This window comes from Gopherus evgoodei, chromosome 7 (genome assembly GCF_007399415.2).
Source record: "Gopherus evgoodei ecotype Sinaloan lineage chromosome 7, rGopEvg1_v1.p, whole genome shotgun sequence".
Lineage (NCBI taxonomy): Eukaryota > Metazoa > Chordata > Testudines > Testudinidae > Gopherus > Gopherus evgoodei.
In genome coordinates this window covers 12180255-12197957 of record NC_044328.1, presented here as the reverse complement: position 1 = coordinate 12197957, position 17703 = coordinate 12180255, and the positions used below count along the sequence as shown (strand labels likewise).

At 37.7% G+C, this 17703-nt stretch overlaps 1 protein-coding gene across 5 annotated transcripts in view; it reads left to right on the top strand.

Moving 5' to 3' along the window:
• Positions 1 to 1814: 1814 nt before the first annotated feature.
• NRAP (nebulin related anchoring protein) overlaps positions 1815 to 17703 on the top strand; it is a 62037-nt gene continuing 46148 nt past the window's right edge. For all 5 annotated transcript variants that reach the window (XM_030570642.1, XM_030570640.1, XM_030570638.1 and 2 more), the window contains exons 1-10: positions 1815 to 2087; positions 2458 to 2552; positions 3359 to 3446; positions 7894 to 7998; positions 9610 to 9714; positions 10530 to 10637; positions 11971 to 12075; positions 12368 to 12475; positions 14190 to 14294; positions 16638 to 16742. In XM_030570642.1, coding sequence (XP_030426502.1) covers positions 2016 to 2087; positions 2458 to 2552; positions 3359 to 3446; positions 7894 to 7998; positions 9610 to 9714; positions 10530 to 10637; positions 11971 to 12075; positions 12368 to 12475; positions 14190 to 14294; positions 16638 to 16742 — 996 coding nt within the window. In that variant the 5' untranslated portion in view covers positions 1815 to 2015. The remainder of the gene's footprint in view (positions 2088 to 2457; positions 2553 to 3358; positions 3447 to 7893; positions 7999 to 9609; positions 9715 to 10529; positions 10638 to 11970; positions 12076 to 12367; positions 12476 to 14189; positions 14295 to 16637; positions 16743 to 17703) is intronic.

The window sequence follows — 17703 nt, the reverse complement described above, 5'->3', positions numbered from 1 at the left end:
GGCAATGAAGTCAATGAATAGAGAGCAGCATCCCTCTAAGGAACTTCAACAAGAACTGGAAATGCCAGACTGGACTCAGTCCTGTTTCATTCGTCCAATTCTAGGCCACTGTTTGAAAGAAGTTAAAACATTTATTTTTATTTATTCTTATAATTTTTACTTCAACCCCATCCATGACTTTGGCTGCTTTCACAGTAATTAAAAATGCATAATATGAAAATAAGCAACACCATTGCAGCAATGGCCATTGTCATCTCCTTTCCTGGACAGAAGACCTCAAGTGAGTTATTTAATAATATTATTATATTAGATTTTCTAGCTGTGATGTAACTAGGGCCATTATCTTGGCTCCAGTAGACTTTCCTCATCATTCCAACATATTCAGCATGCAGCAGCTTATGTGATTATGGCCTTTATCATCCTACTGCATTATACCCAGGAACCCAACAGAGCCAATCCCAAATGTACTGTCCTCTTAGTGTTTTGTGAACCTGATATACTCTGGGTATAAGAACTCAACTCTCAATCCTTGACTTCAGTGGAAGCAGTATTGAGACCAAAGGGCTCATCCTGTTAATATTTAGTACCAAGCATAGGCCCTAATCCTGTGAAGACTTACACATAGTCAACAGGGCTATTCACAGTGCTTAAAATTAACTACATGGATAAGTCTTTGTACAATTGGGGCCATAGTGCTTACTACTGTGTCTCTTCAGACCAGGGGCTTTGTCAACTCTATTTTCTATACAGTGCTAATATGCTGTTAGCATTCAGTAAATGTAATAGGTTAAGCAGAGTTGGGTATCATCAGGAATTGGATAGGAGACTTCCTTATAGTACCTAACTACTAAAGAGAGTGGTGTTGGGGATTCAATAGATTGTAGTTTAGAAGAAAGTACCTACCAATGTCCCATTGTTGGAGGTTCTGTAATTCAGGTGAGATGTAGAACTCAGGCCCTGACCACTTGCAGTTATGAAAAATTCCATGTTATCTTTTGTAAGAGTAGAATTGTAACCTCCAGTGTTAGGAGTGACAGTCTACCTATTCACATTCTTCCATAGTTTCATTTGGATAAGGCATTTTTCACTTTCTGACCTACACCGCTCTGCTGATGTGGTACATTATTAAATAGTTGCTTTAGGACCGCTCTTTTGTGGTTGATAGGCCAAGTGTCCCATTTGTTGCATAGCCTGTTAAGTTTGTTTAGGCTTGGAATTCTTTGAAGTAAAAGGCTTCCCTCAACCCCACATGGGGCCTCCTTGAATCTCAACAACAGAAACAATAGGAGGGGGAGAGGTGCAGAGAATGACCTCAGTATTGGCTTTGCCTCCCCACAGCCTGCCAAGTGCAGGTGAGTTGGAGTAAGGGGAAGTAATTTGCTCTGGTCTGCAATGTAGCAGGAGCAAATGGAGAGCACAGAGGAAATTATGAATCTCTGAGTTAAAGTTTCTTCCCTGAACTTCTGGGGTGGCATGGCTACCTTACACAGGGCTGTTCCTTAAGGGGCAGACTGTCCCTTAGTGAGCTCATATACCCCACATGGAGGTGACCAGCTACCTACTAATTTGATAATTGTACTGTTGATACCATTAGCTCCATCCTGGGGTTATGACAACTACTATTAAACTGCAAAGCCTAGAAACTGAATGACTAGTTTCTATCATTCACATGAACATGATTCTTTTCTATGAGTTCACTCTTCTATTTAGAGAAAGATGTCACTGAGAACTACCCTTCTGTACGTACTTACCCAGTTGCCAAAATAACCCCTCTTAGTAACTGGCAGCTTTAAAAGCCAGCCAGCAGCTGATTTCGAAGCAGAAGGTCAGCAAAAGGGAGTGAGACACTTCGATTCAGAACTTTAATGTGATCCTTGACTGCAGAGCAAAAGGGCTTGATTGAGCTGTCTGGAGTGTGTTACATTCGGAGTGGAAAGTCATCTTCATAGTCTTTGAGCCTTCTCTATTTGTGTGTTTGTGTATATATATATATTCTTCACTCTGTTGATTTCAAGATGAACGTGCAGCCTTGTGCTAGATGCGGCTTTGGGGTTTACTCTGCTGAGAAGATTAACTGTATAGATCAGGTCAGTAGACATTCTCTATCTTGGTCATTTTGAACGTTAATGAACGCATGCATTGGTACTTTACTTACTAATATTGGGCCTAATTCTGCTTCCACTGAAGACTGCCAGAAATCCCCAGACTCTACATTCTTTATTCATACTGGATTTCAGAACTGAGATGAATTTCATTGTAAAAGTTTGTTGGAACAAAATTCAAGACAACAAATTTCAAATAACAATAGATCTATTTAGTACATAACCATTTCCCACTGTGTGGATGAATATTAATTATATGGATAGAAGGGATCAATATTGGCGTTTAAAATCGCAAGAATAATACAATATGAAATCCAAGTATCTTTCACTATATTTTTATCTTTTGCAATTCTAGACGTGGCACAAAGCCTGTTTTCACTGTGAAGTCTGCAAGATGATGCTAACTGTAAATAACTTTATCAGCTATCAGAAAAAGCCTTACTGTCAAGTGTAAGTGTATTTCCTTATAAAACAAATAATCGTGGTGTAAAATTTAAATTACCATAATTCATTAGAAGAGTACGCTTGGGGCAGATTCTGGTCTCACATATTGTGGTGTGAAACCAGAATAACTCTACTGATTTAGTTGGTGTTGGTCTTGCTTTGAGCAGGGGATTGGACTAGAAGACCTCCTGAGGTCTTGTCCAATCCTAATAGTCTATGATTTCATGATTCTTATGTGGAATTACTCTGGATTAATATGGGCAGCACTGGCATATGAGATCAGAATCTGACCTCATATGTAACATTTCCACATTAGTCATGTTGTCTTGTAGCTTAAAAGACACCAAAATAAGTGTCATTTGAAGTATTTAGAAAAGTAAACTATTGTGACTATACTATGATTTCTGTATTGGCAATTAAGAGTTAATGATGTGAATTCACTTAGTAGCCAGAAAAATATGTAAAATGCAGATTTTAGAGGGAGGGTTTTTTTCTGAAAGTTTTTTATTTCATAATGATCAATTCCTTTCAAATCTGTCATTTGAAAGGAAGAGATGACAGTTGTTTTTTTTATTCTATTATTCTCTTTTGTTATTAGAAACACGGCATTGATATGATATGATCATTAAAATTAATTTAGTTGTAGGCACATGCTCCATAAAACAATAAATTGTGTGTAATCCAATAGTCATGTTGGGGTGGGGAGTGGGTTCATTCAGTGTTTTTAAGAAATATCAAACTGAAAAGAAAACCTGTCTTTCTGGTGGTCAATAACATATATTTCTAATTTCCCATTACACTTTCTTTTGTAGACATAACCCAAAAAACAACACATTCACAAGCATATATGAGACACCAGTAAATATAAATGTGAAGAAACAATCAGAAGCCGTAAGTGAGGTAAGAAGCTTTAGGAACAAGTGTGCTTTATATTCAGCTCTATTTTATGTTTAAAAAAGACACCATTGTAGTTGTGTATTCTGTTCTAGAAATGTTCTAAAACACAAAGTCCAGACAGAAACTCCTTCTTCTCTCCCATGGTCTCTTTGAGAATATTAAAAGTTTGTATCCAGGTTTGGATCAGAATGTTGCAAATGGGCTCATAACAGGCCACAACAATCAAATACACCCATATTTAAGGGATTTGAAATCCAGATTTGGATTCAAATTTCCTGGTTTGATCCCATCTGTAGCTTGGTTATGCTGGTATATAGATTTGTTACAATTTTTCCTTAGAAATATATCAATTTTATGTAGAAGAAGACACATTTTGTAACATTTGTTATAACTATTTCAGTGAATGCCAGAGCTGGCAGGAAAATTTTGAAATTTAGGGAAAATGTCTAAAATTTTATATGCAATGTTGCTGTAGCTGTGTTGGTCCCAGGATATTAGAGAGACAAGGTGGATGAGGTAATTTTGTGGAATATTTTTTCCTTTTTTCAACAATTTTTTTTTCTATCTCTGGTGAATTTGTGTCCTACGTGTTCAGTATTCATTTTAAAAAGAGGAATAATGTATTGTGCCTGTTCAACTCTACACTGGAGAAACAAAGTGGGTGAGGTAACATCTTTCATGGGACCAACTTCAGTTGGTGGAAGAGACAAGCTTTTGAGCTTACGCCGAGCTCTTCTTCATGTTTGGGAAATGTATTCAGGGTGTGCCAACTAAATACAGGGTGGAACAGATTATTTAGTGTAAGTAGTTAACACATATTACATGTATTCTAGATCTGAAGAAGAGTTCTGCATAAACTCAAAAGCTTCTCTCTCCCACCAACGGAAGTTGGTCCCATGAAAGATGTTACCTCACTCACTTTGTTTCTCCAATGTAGAGTTGAACAGGCACAATACATTATTCCTCTTTTTAAAAGGAATACTGAACATGTAGGATACAAATTCACCAAAGTGAGTGAGGTAACATCTTTCATGGGACCGACTTCCGTTGGTGGGGGAGAGAAGCTTTTGAGCTTACGCAGAGCTCTTCTTCAGGTCTGGGAAATGTATTCAGGGTGTCACAACTAAATACAGGGTGGAACAGATTATTTAGTGTAAGTAGTTAACACATATTACATGTATTCTAGACCTGAAGAAGAGTTCTGCATAAGCTCAAAAGCTTGTCTCTCTCACCAACAGAAATTGGTCCAATAAAAGATGTTACCTCATCTACGTTATCATGCTACATGGCTACAACACTGCATACAACTAACTCTACATTATAAGACTGTTGAATTACATTGCAAAGAAAGAGAGCAAAACAATAGTTTTGTCAGTATCACTAGGAAACCCCAAGGTGGAATTATAGCCTTACTTCTTGTATTTTTGGGACCTCACAGTCCTTACTCGGGCAACAAATCGATTAATATTATTGGGAATCTTCCTGATTAAGAAATGGAGGCTCAGTGTTTAAAGGGATACTTATCTAATATTCTAAGTGGCAGTGCTCACAGAAAATTGCTAGGAATGCTGAACAAAGCTGTGTAAATTTGATAGTGTCAGTCATGTGGGTTTATGAAGACATTTTCTTAAACTTTCTATTGCTTGTTTTGAATTCTGAGTTCAAATGAATCTGAAAACACCGAGCAAAACTTGACTGAAATCACCAAGTCTTTGATACCAAGCCACAAAGTAGCTTCAGTTTTATTATAATCTGTACCCAGGAGGTTTTTCAAGCATCTGATGAACTTGGGCTGAGATTTATAAAAAATACAAAGTCAGGTTTTGCATGGTTTTGTTTTGAGATCATTTTTACTGAAATATTATGGGTGCATTGGATTTTCTTGTACCTGTGTCTGTATCAAAGGCTGTTGTGCTCCTGAAAAAACACTGGGGGAGCTCAAAGTCTTTTTGTTTTATGGCATTCTTTCCTGTCTTGCGGTGTTTTCCTCCAAAGACATTTGTTTCAATTTTGTATTTCTGGTAACTTTAACATTAGAAAAATACATAGTAAGATTGCAAATAACCACTGTAACTGGCCAATTTCCATATGTAATGTTATTTTATTGACTTTAGTCCCCTTTGATACTATAAAAACTACTACGATTATTATATATAGTAAGCATAAACAGTGTGTTCATACATAATTTCACATCTTACTAAAATTTTTCTGTAAAATAAGGGAAGGAAGTTGTATTATTTAAATTATTGCACACACTCTTCATATTTTCTCTGCTTTCTGGACCATACTGGCATCAGACATTTCGCAGCATTCATCATACATTGCACTTTTTCTCCCATTTTTCTTGCACACCACTTTTATGCATCAGGTTTTTGGAATAACTCAGATACTCTTACAACAGCCACCAGTATACTACCTTTAAATTGTGTGTGACAGAGCTGGTCTGGAATGAGTCTGGGATTACTGCAAGTTCTATTTCTGTTTGCAGACTGTGATATGAGACCCCCCCGTTACTTCCAGTGTGTTTGCATGTATATAAACATGCAAGGCAAATTATAGTTCAGAGACCACTTTCTCTTCCTTTCGCACCTAGAGCAGCTCCTGTTCCTTTCAATCACATAGGGAATTTTGAACTCCAAAGAGGGGGGGTGCTAAATGTTTTTAAGGGCCTGATCCTGCCGTCCTTACTCACTGAAAGTCCCTATTCACTTATATGGCAGTTTTGGGTCTAGAACTACATATGCTAAATGGATAAAAGAATTCTCACTTGAGAAAATGTTTGAGTTGAAATGTTAATGATCTCAAAGAAAAAGCATATTCAATTGGCAAAACTGAATATGCTTTTACTTGAGAACATTACATTACATTAGAGAAGAAGGATGGTTTTGCTCTTAAGGCACTAAACTAGGACTCAAGATATGAGGGCAATTCCTTGCTCTGCCACTGACTTCCTTTGAAACATCAAGCAAGTCACTTAACCTCTCTCTGCTGCTTCTCTTCACCTGTAGACTGGAGATATTGATACACATTTTCAGCATTCTTCTGTCTTCTCTATTTAGATTGTAAGCTCTTCAGGGCAGCAGCTGTTTCTTATGTGCGGGCACAATACATAGCACAGATAGTGCCCTGATCTCAATTGGGGCCTCTAGGTGCTATTGCAAAACAAATACTAAATTGTAATAAAGTGAAGGCACGAAGCTCAGTTTTGCCATTAATTTACATTTGTGCAACCTCACTGACTTTACTGAGGTTGCACAGGTACAGGAGGTAGAATATTACCCACTGACTGATACACAGGACCAGTGTTTCATAGTAACACTTGAACTACATGTTCTGTGCAGATTTATCTCTTGATTTCAGTTGTCGTTATATTACTGGTGGCTAAGAACCAAATTCTCTTCTCAGATTTTCATGGTAGGTTTCAACTGCAGTGTGCTGCTCCTCCTATATGTGTATAACTCCTGCATCAGCAGACTATCTTAGTCAGAAGCCACTGTGTGGATCAGAGAACAGATGTTTGCACTAAGGGATAAATCTAACCTCCTTCTCCACTGATACCTTAGGCAGTGGTGGGAGGCACGCAGGAGGGAGGTCAGTGTTACTTGCATGGCACAGAGTCTAGTGCTTGTGTGGCCTTCCTGTATGGTAGTTGGCAGGTGGAGGATGGTGATAAACTAAAGATTTGAAGTAGAGTTGGCCAAGTCAAGGGGATTCTGGTGGGGTGGAAAGGAAGAAGAAAGTGCAGTGAGCAATGGTTTCTCAAAGGCCGCAGAGTTTGGGTTGTCTAGGCCTGTGTTTGTTTTGTAGGTCCTAACATAAAATGGCGTGTCTCTATGGTCTGGTCTACACTAAGTGGGGGATCGATTTAAGTTATGCAACTTCAGATACGTGAATAATGTAGCTGAAGTTGACGTACTTAGATCTACTCACCGCAGTGTCTTCACTGCAGTGAGTCGACTGCTGACGCTCCCCCCGTCGACTCTGCCTGTGCCTCTTGCTCCGGTGGAGTACCAGAGTCGATGGGAGAGTGCTCGGCCGTCGATTTATCGTGTCTAGACTAGACACAATAAATCAACCTCTGCTGTATCGATCACTGCCTGTCTATCCAGCGGGTAACATAGACAAGCCCTATATCTGTAGATCTTTAAAAATATATAGCTAGCTCCTCAGTTGATGAAAATTGGCACAGCTTTCAATGCCAGTATACACCAGTTGAGGTACATAGATACACACACAAAGTAGCAGAGGTGTGCATTTGTTCATAGCTTTGTTTTGTTAGGAAGCAAACAAAGTCTTGCACCGTTTTAAAATTATTCTCACTGCGATTTGCACTTACTGTGTAGTACTATGTACCCAGGCATGTTCAGCACTTTCCTACCTTAAAATGACGGACTCAGGCATCCATGATGCGAGAAAAACCTATACATAATGATGCCATTATTTTTTGTAGATTAAATATCGAGAAGAGGGGGAACGATTCAAATCGTTTTTTCACTGGGATGTGAGATCCAGAGATATGGAAGCTGCCCATAGAGTTCAACAGCTGGCCAGACAGGTTAGAGACATTCTTCAAGTACACACGTTCATGTGAGCAGCTAGTATGCAACCCACCAAGCATCTGCCTGGTGTGAGGTACTGTCCCATGCTAAATGGGATGATTATCGCTATGCTTTTATTCATCATATTTCAGTTATGAGAGTCCATTTATTATTATTTCCTTAATAGCTTATTTAACTGTCACTTGCTTTTCCAGGTAGCATATTTTAGTCATTAAAAAGAGGAGAGCAAGAATCAGGAGATTTGGATTCTATTCCTGACTCAGCCATGGAGTCATGCATGAGCTTGGTCAAGTCACTAACCTTCTCTGTGCCTTTGTTTTGCCTTCTGTAAAATGGGTATAATCAGACTTGCTCATCTCTGTAAAACTTTCAGAGATCCTCAGATGAAAGGTGCTGTGCAAGCGCTAAGTATTATTATAATCCATCATTTGTCTTGCCACTTTTTCTATTTACTGCAAATATTGAATGAAATTCTGGCCCCATTAACATCAATGGTAAAACTCCTATTGACTTCACTGAGGCCAAGATTTCACCTATTGTGTTTTGCGAGTGGGTTTTTTCTGCCTACTCCAGTTTTTCCGCTGACTTGATCCTGAAGTAGCGCCATAATTCTGAATTTGTGACAGTATTAATTTTCAAGGTGAGTGTCGCAAACACAGGATCAGGGACAGGAAGAATTTGGGCAGGGAGTTAGGAATCCCTGATTAAACTCATCTATATGACGAGTAATAAAGGGAGAACAGAAAACGACTGCCCAAGATAACTATTTATTAAAAAAAAAAGTTTTTTGCTAGTGTTAAAATAAATAAATCTCCCTTAATGGAGAGACTGGAACAAAAATAGAAAATGTAAAGGGCTAGCTCGATGATTTACTGGGCTGTAGAACCATTCATCTTATTTTGGTGGATCAGACCCATCCCATGTCAGTAATAAGTAAAATATGCTGCTTTTGAAATGGTCTAAACCCATTATCACTCTTCTTGGCAGTCTCAGCAGACAATCCAAATACTCACGAGTCTATAAATAACTGGCATCTTGAGAAGATGTCCCTTTTGGCAGGGCAATCTGGATGCTGCCTCTGCAAGAAAACAGAGTACTTCACTTTTCAGAGCTTTCAATCTGGCACTTTTCACACTCTGAATTCTTTTGAAATAAGTCTGACAAAAAAGAAAATATATCAATCTTCAATTGCTGAATTTTCAGTTTTCAGATTTGCCTGCACATCTAGCACAGATTTAGCACTAATAGGAATGCTGGTCTGGCAAATTCATTGCTGTTTGCATGATGTTCGGCATTACTCAGCAAATGTTTTCCTGGAGTTTTGGGAAATAGGCCCTAATTTCAAATCACTTAGCAAATCTTCTGGGATGTGCTCAGAAATATTCATTGATATGGAAAGGGTCAACACAAAATTCATATCACTTAAGATCCGCCTATGTTCTCAAAATGAAACTGAAGAGGAGCATAGGCCTCATGATTTCCCTCTGCATAGGAGTATGTTTCTCCCATAATGAATGATGGTTTTCTTCTCCCTGCCCAGCAGATTAACTGTTCGGGTTTAAAAATGAGTATGCACATTTCCGCTGACTTAATCTTTCCTTTTTTAGAAAGCCTACCAAGCTGCATATGAGGAAAACAAATCCTGGTATTCTGGAACCATCCCAGATCCTGAAACGGTCAGAATAGCTCAGGCACAGAAGACTCTCAGTGATGTATGTGGGCTGACATTTGCAATAACTTTATTTGTATGAGTTATAGTGTTCTGAGGACTTTCCAGTTTAGAATAGCCAAACTTTCAATAACAAATTACAAAAGGAGAAGGTGACATGCAGTTACTGCTATGTTGAGACACAGTGCTGAGCCTTGTGAGTGCTATCTATATATACCATCAAGGTCACCTAACAGTGTTACTGCAAAGCTTAGAAATTATATTCAAGTGGAACTACCATGAATTTCTGCAATTAAGATACATTTCAGCTACAAGAGAGTAACATCTTAAGTAAACTTTGATTGTAGATGGAATCCAACATATTCTACATCTTCCAGTGGTGCTACCACTCTTAGGCTGCACCAATAGTGGATTATGCATCTTATTTTTTGTAGAGTAGACAAGGATCTATTGCCTTTCTGTCAACCTGAAGTGAATGGAAATCAAACTTGGTATAAGAACTGAAGATCTGTGCTTATGCAAGATGGTCTTTACTAAATTAATGACTAATAGTAAATATTTTGTTTGCAAAAGTATTGAAGGAAAAGATTATAAACAGATTTTTTCCACTTTACATAGGAAATGTTCATAAATTTTGAACTCATGAAATACATTTTCTTTTATGTGTCAATTATTTTAAAACTCTTTAAACATATGTAGCCAGACTGATGGGACCTGTGATTTCCACTTTACTTAAATCATTATGATTTTTAAAAGTCATCAGGATAATATAACCCATAACAATTAGAACATGTGCATTAAAAGAGGTGTCACATTAATGGTTTTTCTTTAACAAAATAAAAATATATAATTTTCTAGTTGAAATACACAGAAGAATATGAACAGCAGAAAGGCAAAGGCAGCTTTCCAGCCATGATGACTCCAGCTTCCCAGATAGCTAAGAAAGCCACTCAGCTAAGCAGTGACGTAAGTCCCAATTTGTGTGTGTCAAACTTACTGAAGTTCAGCGAAACCTGGATTTCAAACAGTTCACATTAAAAGGTGCATTCCATAGCCAACAGTAATTGTAAAATAACTCCTGTAAAAGTGAAAAAACCTTAAGTATGATACATTGACAGAGGAATTGCTAGCAAATTAGCTAGCTTTGGAAGAATGTCAGATATAACAAGCGAAGCTTGAAACTTGTCACTTTCACCAACATAAGTTGGTCCAATAAAAGATGTTGCCTCACCCACCTTGTTTTTCATGTATAACAAGTGACAGTATGGGCATTTTCTAAAATATATGGGACACTTAACGACATAATGGCCATCTCAAATTTTTTAAAAATGAATTGCTGTACCATTCTATGCCATCTCACATTTAAAATCAATTAATTGCTGTACCATTCTAGATCCTGTGAATTATTTGTTCTTATTTTTCTTTTTTATTTTTATTCATTTATTTATCCACTTATTCTAACCTTTTCATCTCTCTTTCCCTTTTAGTATGTAAAATGATATACCAGTACACTAGTAAATTAATTTACCTAGAATTTACTTTAACTTATCTATGCACTTAATGTACCATGTTATAAAAATAATCCAATCCAAAGAAATCCAGTGAAAATAAGAACCATACAAAACATTTGAAAAATACTGACGTGGTTTCCACGTATAGCATCAACCATTGCAATAATACAATTGTAAGCTATAGGGGTTTGTGTCATTACTGAAGAATCTTGTGATTTTATTGAAGAATATTGTTCACCTAAACACTTTGGACCATATCCAGCTGCTCCCACTAAGTTTGGAGTCTTTCCATTGACTTTAATAGGCATTGCACTGGGGCCTTAATAGGAAGACAGCTTACTATGTTGTAGATATCAGCATAACCTGCTTTTATTTTTTTCTCTGTTTACCTGTATTAGTAAAGAGAGAACGCTGTATGAAGTACCAGAAAAAATAGGTTTTTTTCCCCATAGTGCAGTTTTCTTTCATAGCCATAAAATGAAAACCTTTGGCACTCGATAGATCCAGACAGGCTGAGTGAAATAATAGAACAATTAAACTAATGCACATAGTTTGATGAGTAAAATCAGAACACACTGTAGTGACAGCCACTTTTAGTCAGTAGTAGATACACTTGCCTTTGTATTTACAGCTGAGGGACTTATTTTAAAGACAGAAAACGGGGAATAATTTATTAGCTGAAACAAAGGTCAGTTCTTCTGTTACCTTTTCAAGCCTTATGGAAGGAAATACCCAGATATTTGCTAGTAAATAGTTTTAAAATGCACTTTATATCTTCTGCTTCCCAGGTGGCATATAAACGAGGACATGAAGATAGAATTTCCAGCTATATCACTGTCATAGACACTCCAGATCTACTGCACGCAAAGACTGGAGGGCAGCTTATGAGTGATGTAAGTGTAACACGAGAGAACAGGCAACCTGTTTCAATCCTGAATAATCCGTAGAGCAGGCCTGTCCTGAGTACAGAATCATGTAATTAATGACTATACATACAAGGCTGTGAGGGGGTGAGGGATGATGGTGAATGAAGGTTGCACAGGCAACCTTTATTCTGACATTTCCTGTCTTTTGAGTGGTTGACTTTGCAACCTCAGTAGTGTTCTTTTAATGTAGCTTTTTTGTGTGTAGCAGATATAAATGTGTGCGATTTACTTGTTCCTACATTATCTTGGTTTTTTACAGCTGAAATACACAGAAGAATATGAAGAGCAGAGAGGGAAAGGCAGCTTTCCTGCTATGATCACTCCGGCTTATCAGATAGCCAAGAAAGCTAATGAACTTGCCAGTGACGTAAGTATCAAAAGCAATGTCTCTTTTGAGGGAAAAATCCAACAGACTTAGGGCCAAATTTTTTTCTGGCAAAATCCTATCAGTGCCAGTGGAGTTACATCAGCAGAGAATGTGGCCTGTAGGATTTCAGGTAATTATTTTTGCACGGGTAGGTCCTGCGTTATACACGAGGGAAAATAAGGCCATTATATTTTGAAAGCAATACTGTTAATCTCTGGGGGCAGAAGGCCATCTCAAGCTGCACTTGGACACAGGGGAATGAGGGGAGTGGCCATAAGGAGCCACTTGTGGCTCTCTGAGCCCGCTCTGCTCAGCCTTGGCATAAGTTAGAGGAGCAGCCCTAATTTATACCACAGGCACAAGGTCCCTCTTACAGGAGGATTGGTTTTATCAGAGCTCTGCCCCTGTCCTTGCTCACCCTCAATTCCCTCTCCTTCCCTTTATGTTGGTGCAGGAGTGAGCTTTGACTGAGAGGACAAAGTGAACTAGAGAAACCAGACTTGAATATTAAGTATATATGTATGACTAAAATTAAATATGGAAAACATATCAAATGTTTTTTGGCTCTGGACTGACATTATTTCAGAATCACCCCCCTCTTGCCATTCTCTTGGAGTATTATCGTGCATGGTGCCGAGCACTCTTGTGAGGGGCTGGATGCCCTGCATTCCTACTGAAGTCATTTGGAGCTGAACTCATGTAGCAGCTCTCAGGAGCGCTAAGCACCTTACAGGATTGACCCTCCATGGATCAGTGAGAGCCTGGGATCTTTAGTGAATATAATTTGTCTGCCTTTGCCTCAGTGCCACAATTACAATGTTTGTTAAATGTGTACCAACCCCACCGCCAGAAGCTGTGATGATTTAAAAAAGGAGTTTCAAGGGAAGATAACATTACCAGCCTCCTATGAGGCTAAATTAAATCATGTGTGTTCAAACTGACTCATTAGTATCAATTTTTACACAGGCAGTGAAAGGAAATACGTATAGCATATTGTGTTAGCTACATGGAAATGACTTTAAAACTAGAATGGAGAATTTTCTGGTTATTAATTCATCAGTGCAAGTCAAGAAGGACCCTTAGTCTTAAAGTCAAAGGCAGATGAGTTCTAAACATTGAAACTTTATACACTGCCCTTGATCTGTGGAGGAACTATTATTGGTGTAAGAAATCACCTGTGTAGGATAAAGAGTAAACTTGCAGGCATTATTTTGACTTCAATAGAGATATTGTAAATCTTCGGCCTGAACTTGAAAGCTGCTCACCTAAAGCTACCACTGGCCCTAGTGGACATGCTAGTGATCAGCGCCTCTCAGAATCAGACTCTTATTATTAAAAATAATTATTGGTGGGCAAGTGATCCTGCTGTAGAGTGTACAAATCTCATTGAGATCAGGTAGGATGAAAGGCACTATATAGTGACTCTGCACTTATGTGACTTATGTGTTTATTTTTAACCTTCTGACACATCAGATGTTAGCCACTGCCAGATGTAGAATGCTATACTTAGCAAAATAATTATCTGAACTGATATAGCAAGTCCTATGTTCTTAAAATTTTATTAAATGCAAGTAGAAAACTTGGCTTCTGAAGACTGGTTGCAGTGGAAATTTTTTGGCAAATCTTTATTATTAACGTGTGCGTGTGATTTATTATGTGGCACGTATGTAACAGGCTGAACTCATCTGGTTTGATCTTCTTTTCTTTCTGTTAGGTGAGGTATCATCAAAGATATGAAAAGGAGATGAAAGGAAAAGCCAGCCATGCAACTGGAACAGATGATACTTTCACAGAAGAAAATGTAGATCACTTTAGCCAGGTAGGCAACAACTAAGAGATACCCATGTACCCATGCTACAGCTGGTTGTTAATACTGCTGAATGCTTAGAGTTTACTAATGGCAATGAGATTTGCTGTCCCCTGTTGTAAACTTTGTTTTCCCATATGAGAAATCAAGACCTCAAGGAGAAAGCAGCATGATAATGCCACAGTCTGAGTATGTAAATGAGTGTGTACCGTTGGCAGGGGAACAAACAAGCTTTCTTTCAACTCTGGTCTTTATGGCTTCATCTTTGCAGTTTTTCCATTTTTCAGGAAATATAATTATTGTAGGCAATGCTAAAAAATCCTAATATTCATTAACATTTAATATCATAATATTAATTAACATTTCAATTAAATTATGTCTGTAACAGGGAAGTAATACAACTTAGGGGTCTCAGTCTCAGGAATTTTTATTTCAGAGGATAATTATTGTTTTCACATAGTGTTCTTGTAGATAGACTTTGCTTTTTAATCAAAGTCTTTAGGTGAAACGAGATGCACGGATTTACTGATATAAGATCTTCATAACATTAAACTTCCTCACTTCGTTTACCCAAAACTGGCTTATTTGATAGATCCCCTACAAGTGTGAACAACAAGCCACATTTGAAAAAGAAATCAGTTTAGCATATACAGTAGCAGAAATTTAAAATCACCATATATCTTCTAAACTAACAAAAGTTTCATTCAAAAAATAAATGAATAAACAGGACATTCCTAATATTCCTATACAAAGATGGCTAATTTAAATGCTTGTGACTTTAAAACTAACTTACGTATTTTCTTTGAGTGTGGCTTTGAACCTTATATCACAAACGTCAAATCTGGCTTGATTTTTTTTTTACCTCATTGGGCCAGATTCTGATTAATTTAATCATATTCCACTTATAGTCCCATAGAAATGAATAGACTACGTTTGCTTTAAGATACCATGTAATCTAAGCAAAGAGTCCTGTGACACATTATAGACTAACAGACGTATTGGAGGATGAGCTTTCGTGGGTGAATATGCACTTGGTCAGATGCATGGCTCATGCTCCAATACGTCTGTTAGTCTATAAGGTGCCACAGGACTCTTTGCTGCTTTTACAGATCCAGACTAACTCGGTTACCCCTCTGATAATTGACACATAATATGAATAATATTGGTTTCAGACTTGGAACAAGCATAGAAAATTTCAAGAAATTTGCTTGAGGAAGTTATGAAAGACAAACTTCGCTATAGTGTGACCCAGCTTATCATATGGCATGTGATGTGACATAGCATGACCTACAGTGAACCCCTTTGCTGTGAGAAGTCATAGGAGAAATACCATGAATATTTGTAGCATTTACACTACTCCTGCCATAGCAGGCATCCTCATTTCAACTGATCTGGCACATTGCTAAGATTTATGTGCCAGATCTATACAAAGTTGTGTGATAAGCACATGCATGATATGGTGTCTAATGAGGGGAAGTTGTTTCTTCTTTTGCTAAAATTGTTTAAAATAAAATATTTAACAATTTCTTTTTCACAAACCCTTAATATGTTTATGAAAAAGTTAAAAATAATCTTTTGGCTAAATGATTTTAAAGTTCAAAACAACTTTTTTTCTGTAAACCTGGCATTAGTCCAAAAATGGATCAATTATGTCCTGACATAGGGATAACATCCTGGATAGTCTCATGCAATCTGAAAGCTAAGATTTACTCATATGCTTTTGAGGGCAAAATCTGGTCTAAAGACATATTCTGCTTCATAGTACTAATTCTAGAATAATAATAAATAATAATAATAATAAAAGAGTGGGCCCTTTTTTTGTTTTTTAAGGTATTTGCCACCATAATACCTGAGCACCTCTCATTAATTAATTAATTCATCCTCAAAAAAACCCCTGTGAAGTTGAGAAGTATTACTGTACCCATGAAGACTACAGTCACAGAGACGTTGAGACTTGCACAGCATCACAGAGGGCATGTGATGCAGAGCCTGACTTGAACCAGATCTCCTGAGTGTCTTAACCATGAGACCCATTCTTCTTTTCTTTTAGTTTTTGGCCTGGGGGAGTTGGGGTGAGATTTGGAGGTTATATTCATCTTCTCTGTACTGGAAGACTACCATCTTGGAAGTAGCTAAGTTACCTGTGCTTCCATTGCAACATAAATAAAGAGGCCATAGAGAAAGTTTACATTGTGGGTGATTAAATATATATATTCTAGTATTAAATGAACAAACTTTACAGATAAATGGAAGTAATGAACTATACATGCAAATTACAAGACTGGGGAGCTTAGAAAAGTCATTAATAATCCACTTGCTCATATGTAATGAATAAACACCCTGAATTTTCTGCAGGATTATATGGATGAATATGAAGAGCGCAGAGGGAAAGGAAGCTTTCCTGCTATGATCACTCCAGCTTATCAAAGTGCTAAGAAAGCAAATGAACTGGCAAGTGACGTAAGTATAAAACATGAATAATCAATACAATACATAAACAATTAAAAGCAGCAGTTTGTCAAAGTAGTGCTTGGAAGCAGAATGCTAAAATTAAACTAGAAAAACAAACAATGACATTGCAAAGCACTAGAGGGCTCGGGGGATTGATGATGTCCGTTATCACCAATGCAAATTATGTACTTAGTAGTTACAGTTGTGAGATTTGGTGAGTAAATATAGCTTGAATGTTCTGAACAGTTTCTAGTTTTTTAATTATGTTGTATTGTATCTTTCGTACAAAGCAATTGATACTGAGACAAGAGAGCATAGGCAGATCATGAGGATTGAATGCCTTATCTGCAGGGCAGTGTTGTTTTTTCTTCAGTTGTAATCTATAGAACAGGTACAGACTGAGATGTGGCAGCATAAGGTTTTTCCATACAGCCCACCAACCAGTGACCTCAGCTCAGTTCTGAAGAGACCACCTCTAGTGCTCACAAAATGTGTCTATCCACATTCCCATCCTTTCTTGTTCTGTCTGGCATGACAGCCCAAAAGGATGCCTCTTGGTGGCAATTTTTGTCATGTGGACACCTGTCCACTAGGGAATAGACAGCCCATCAACTCATGCAGACCATTAAAAAGCCAATAGATGGCAAAATCTTTCTGTCAACCCAAGACAGGCACAAGCAGCAACCTAGAGGTGAAAGATTCCATAGTATCCCATTACTTGAACTAATGACTGGGGGAATATAAAGAAACTAAGACCTCCTATGCAGTGTAGTTATAGCTGTGTCAGTCCCAGGATATTAGAGAGCCACACACAGTTCTTTCCTTTCCCACATCTGAAGAAGAGCTCTATGTGGCTCGAAAGTTGTGTCTCTCACCTACAGAAGTGGGTACAATAAAAGATATTACCTCACCCACCTTGTCTCTCTAAGACCTCCTGGCCTATTTCAATGACAAATTCAGTAATGACCAA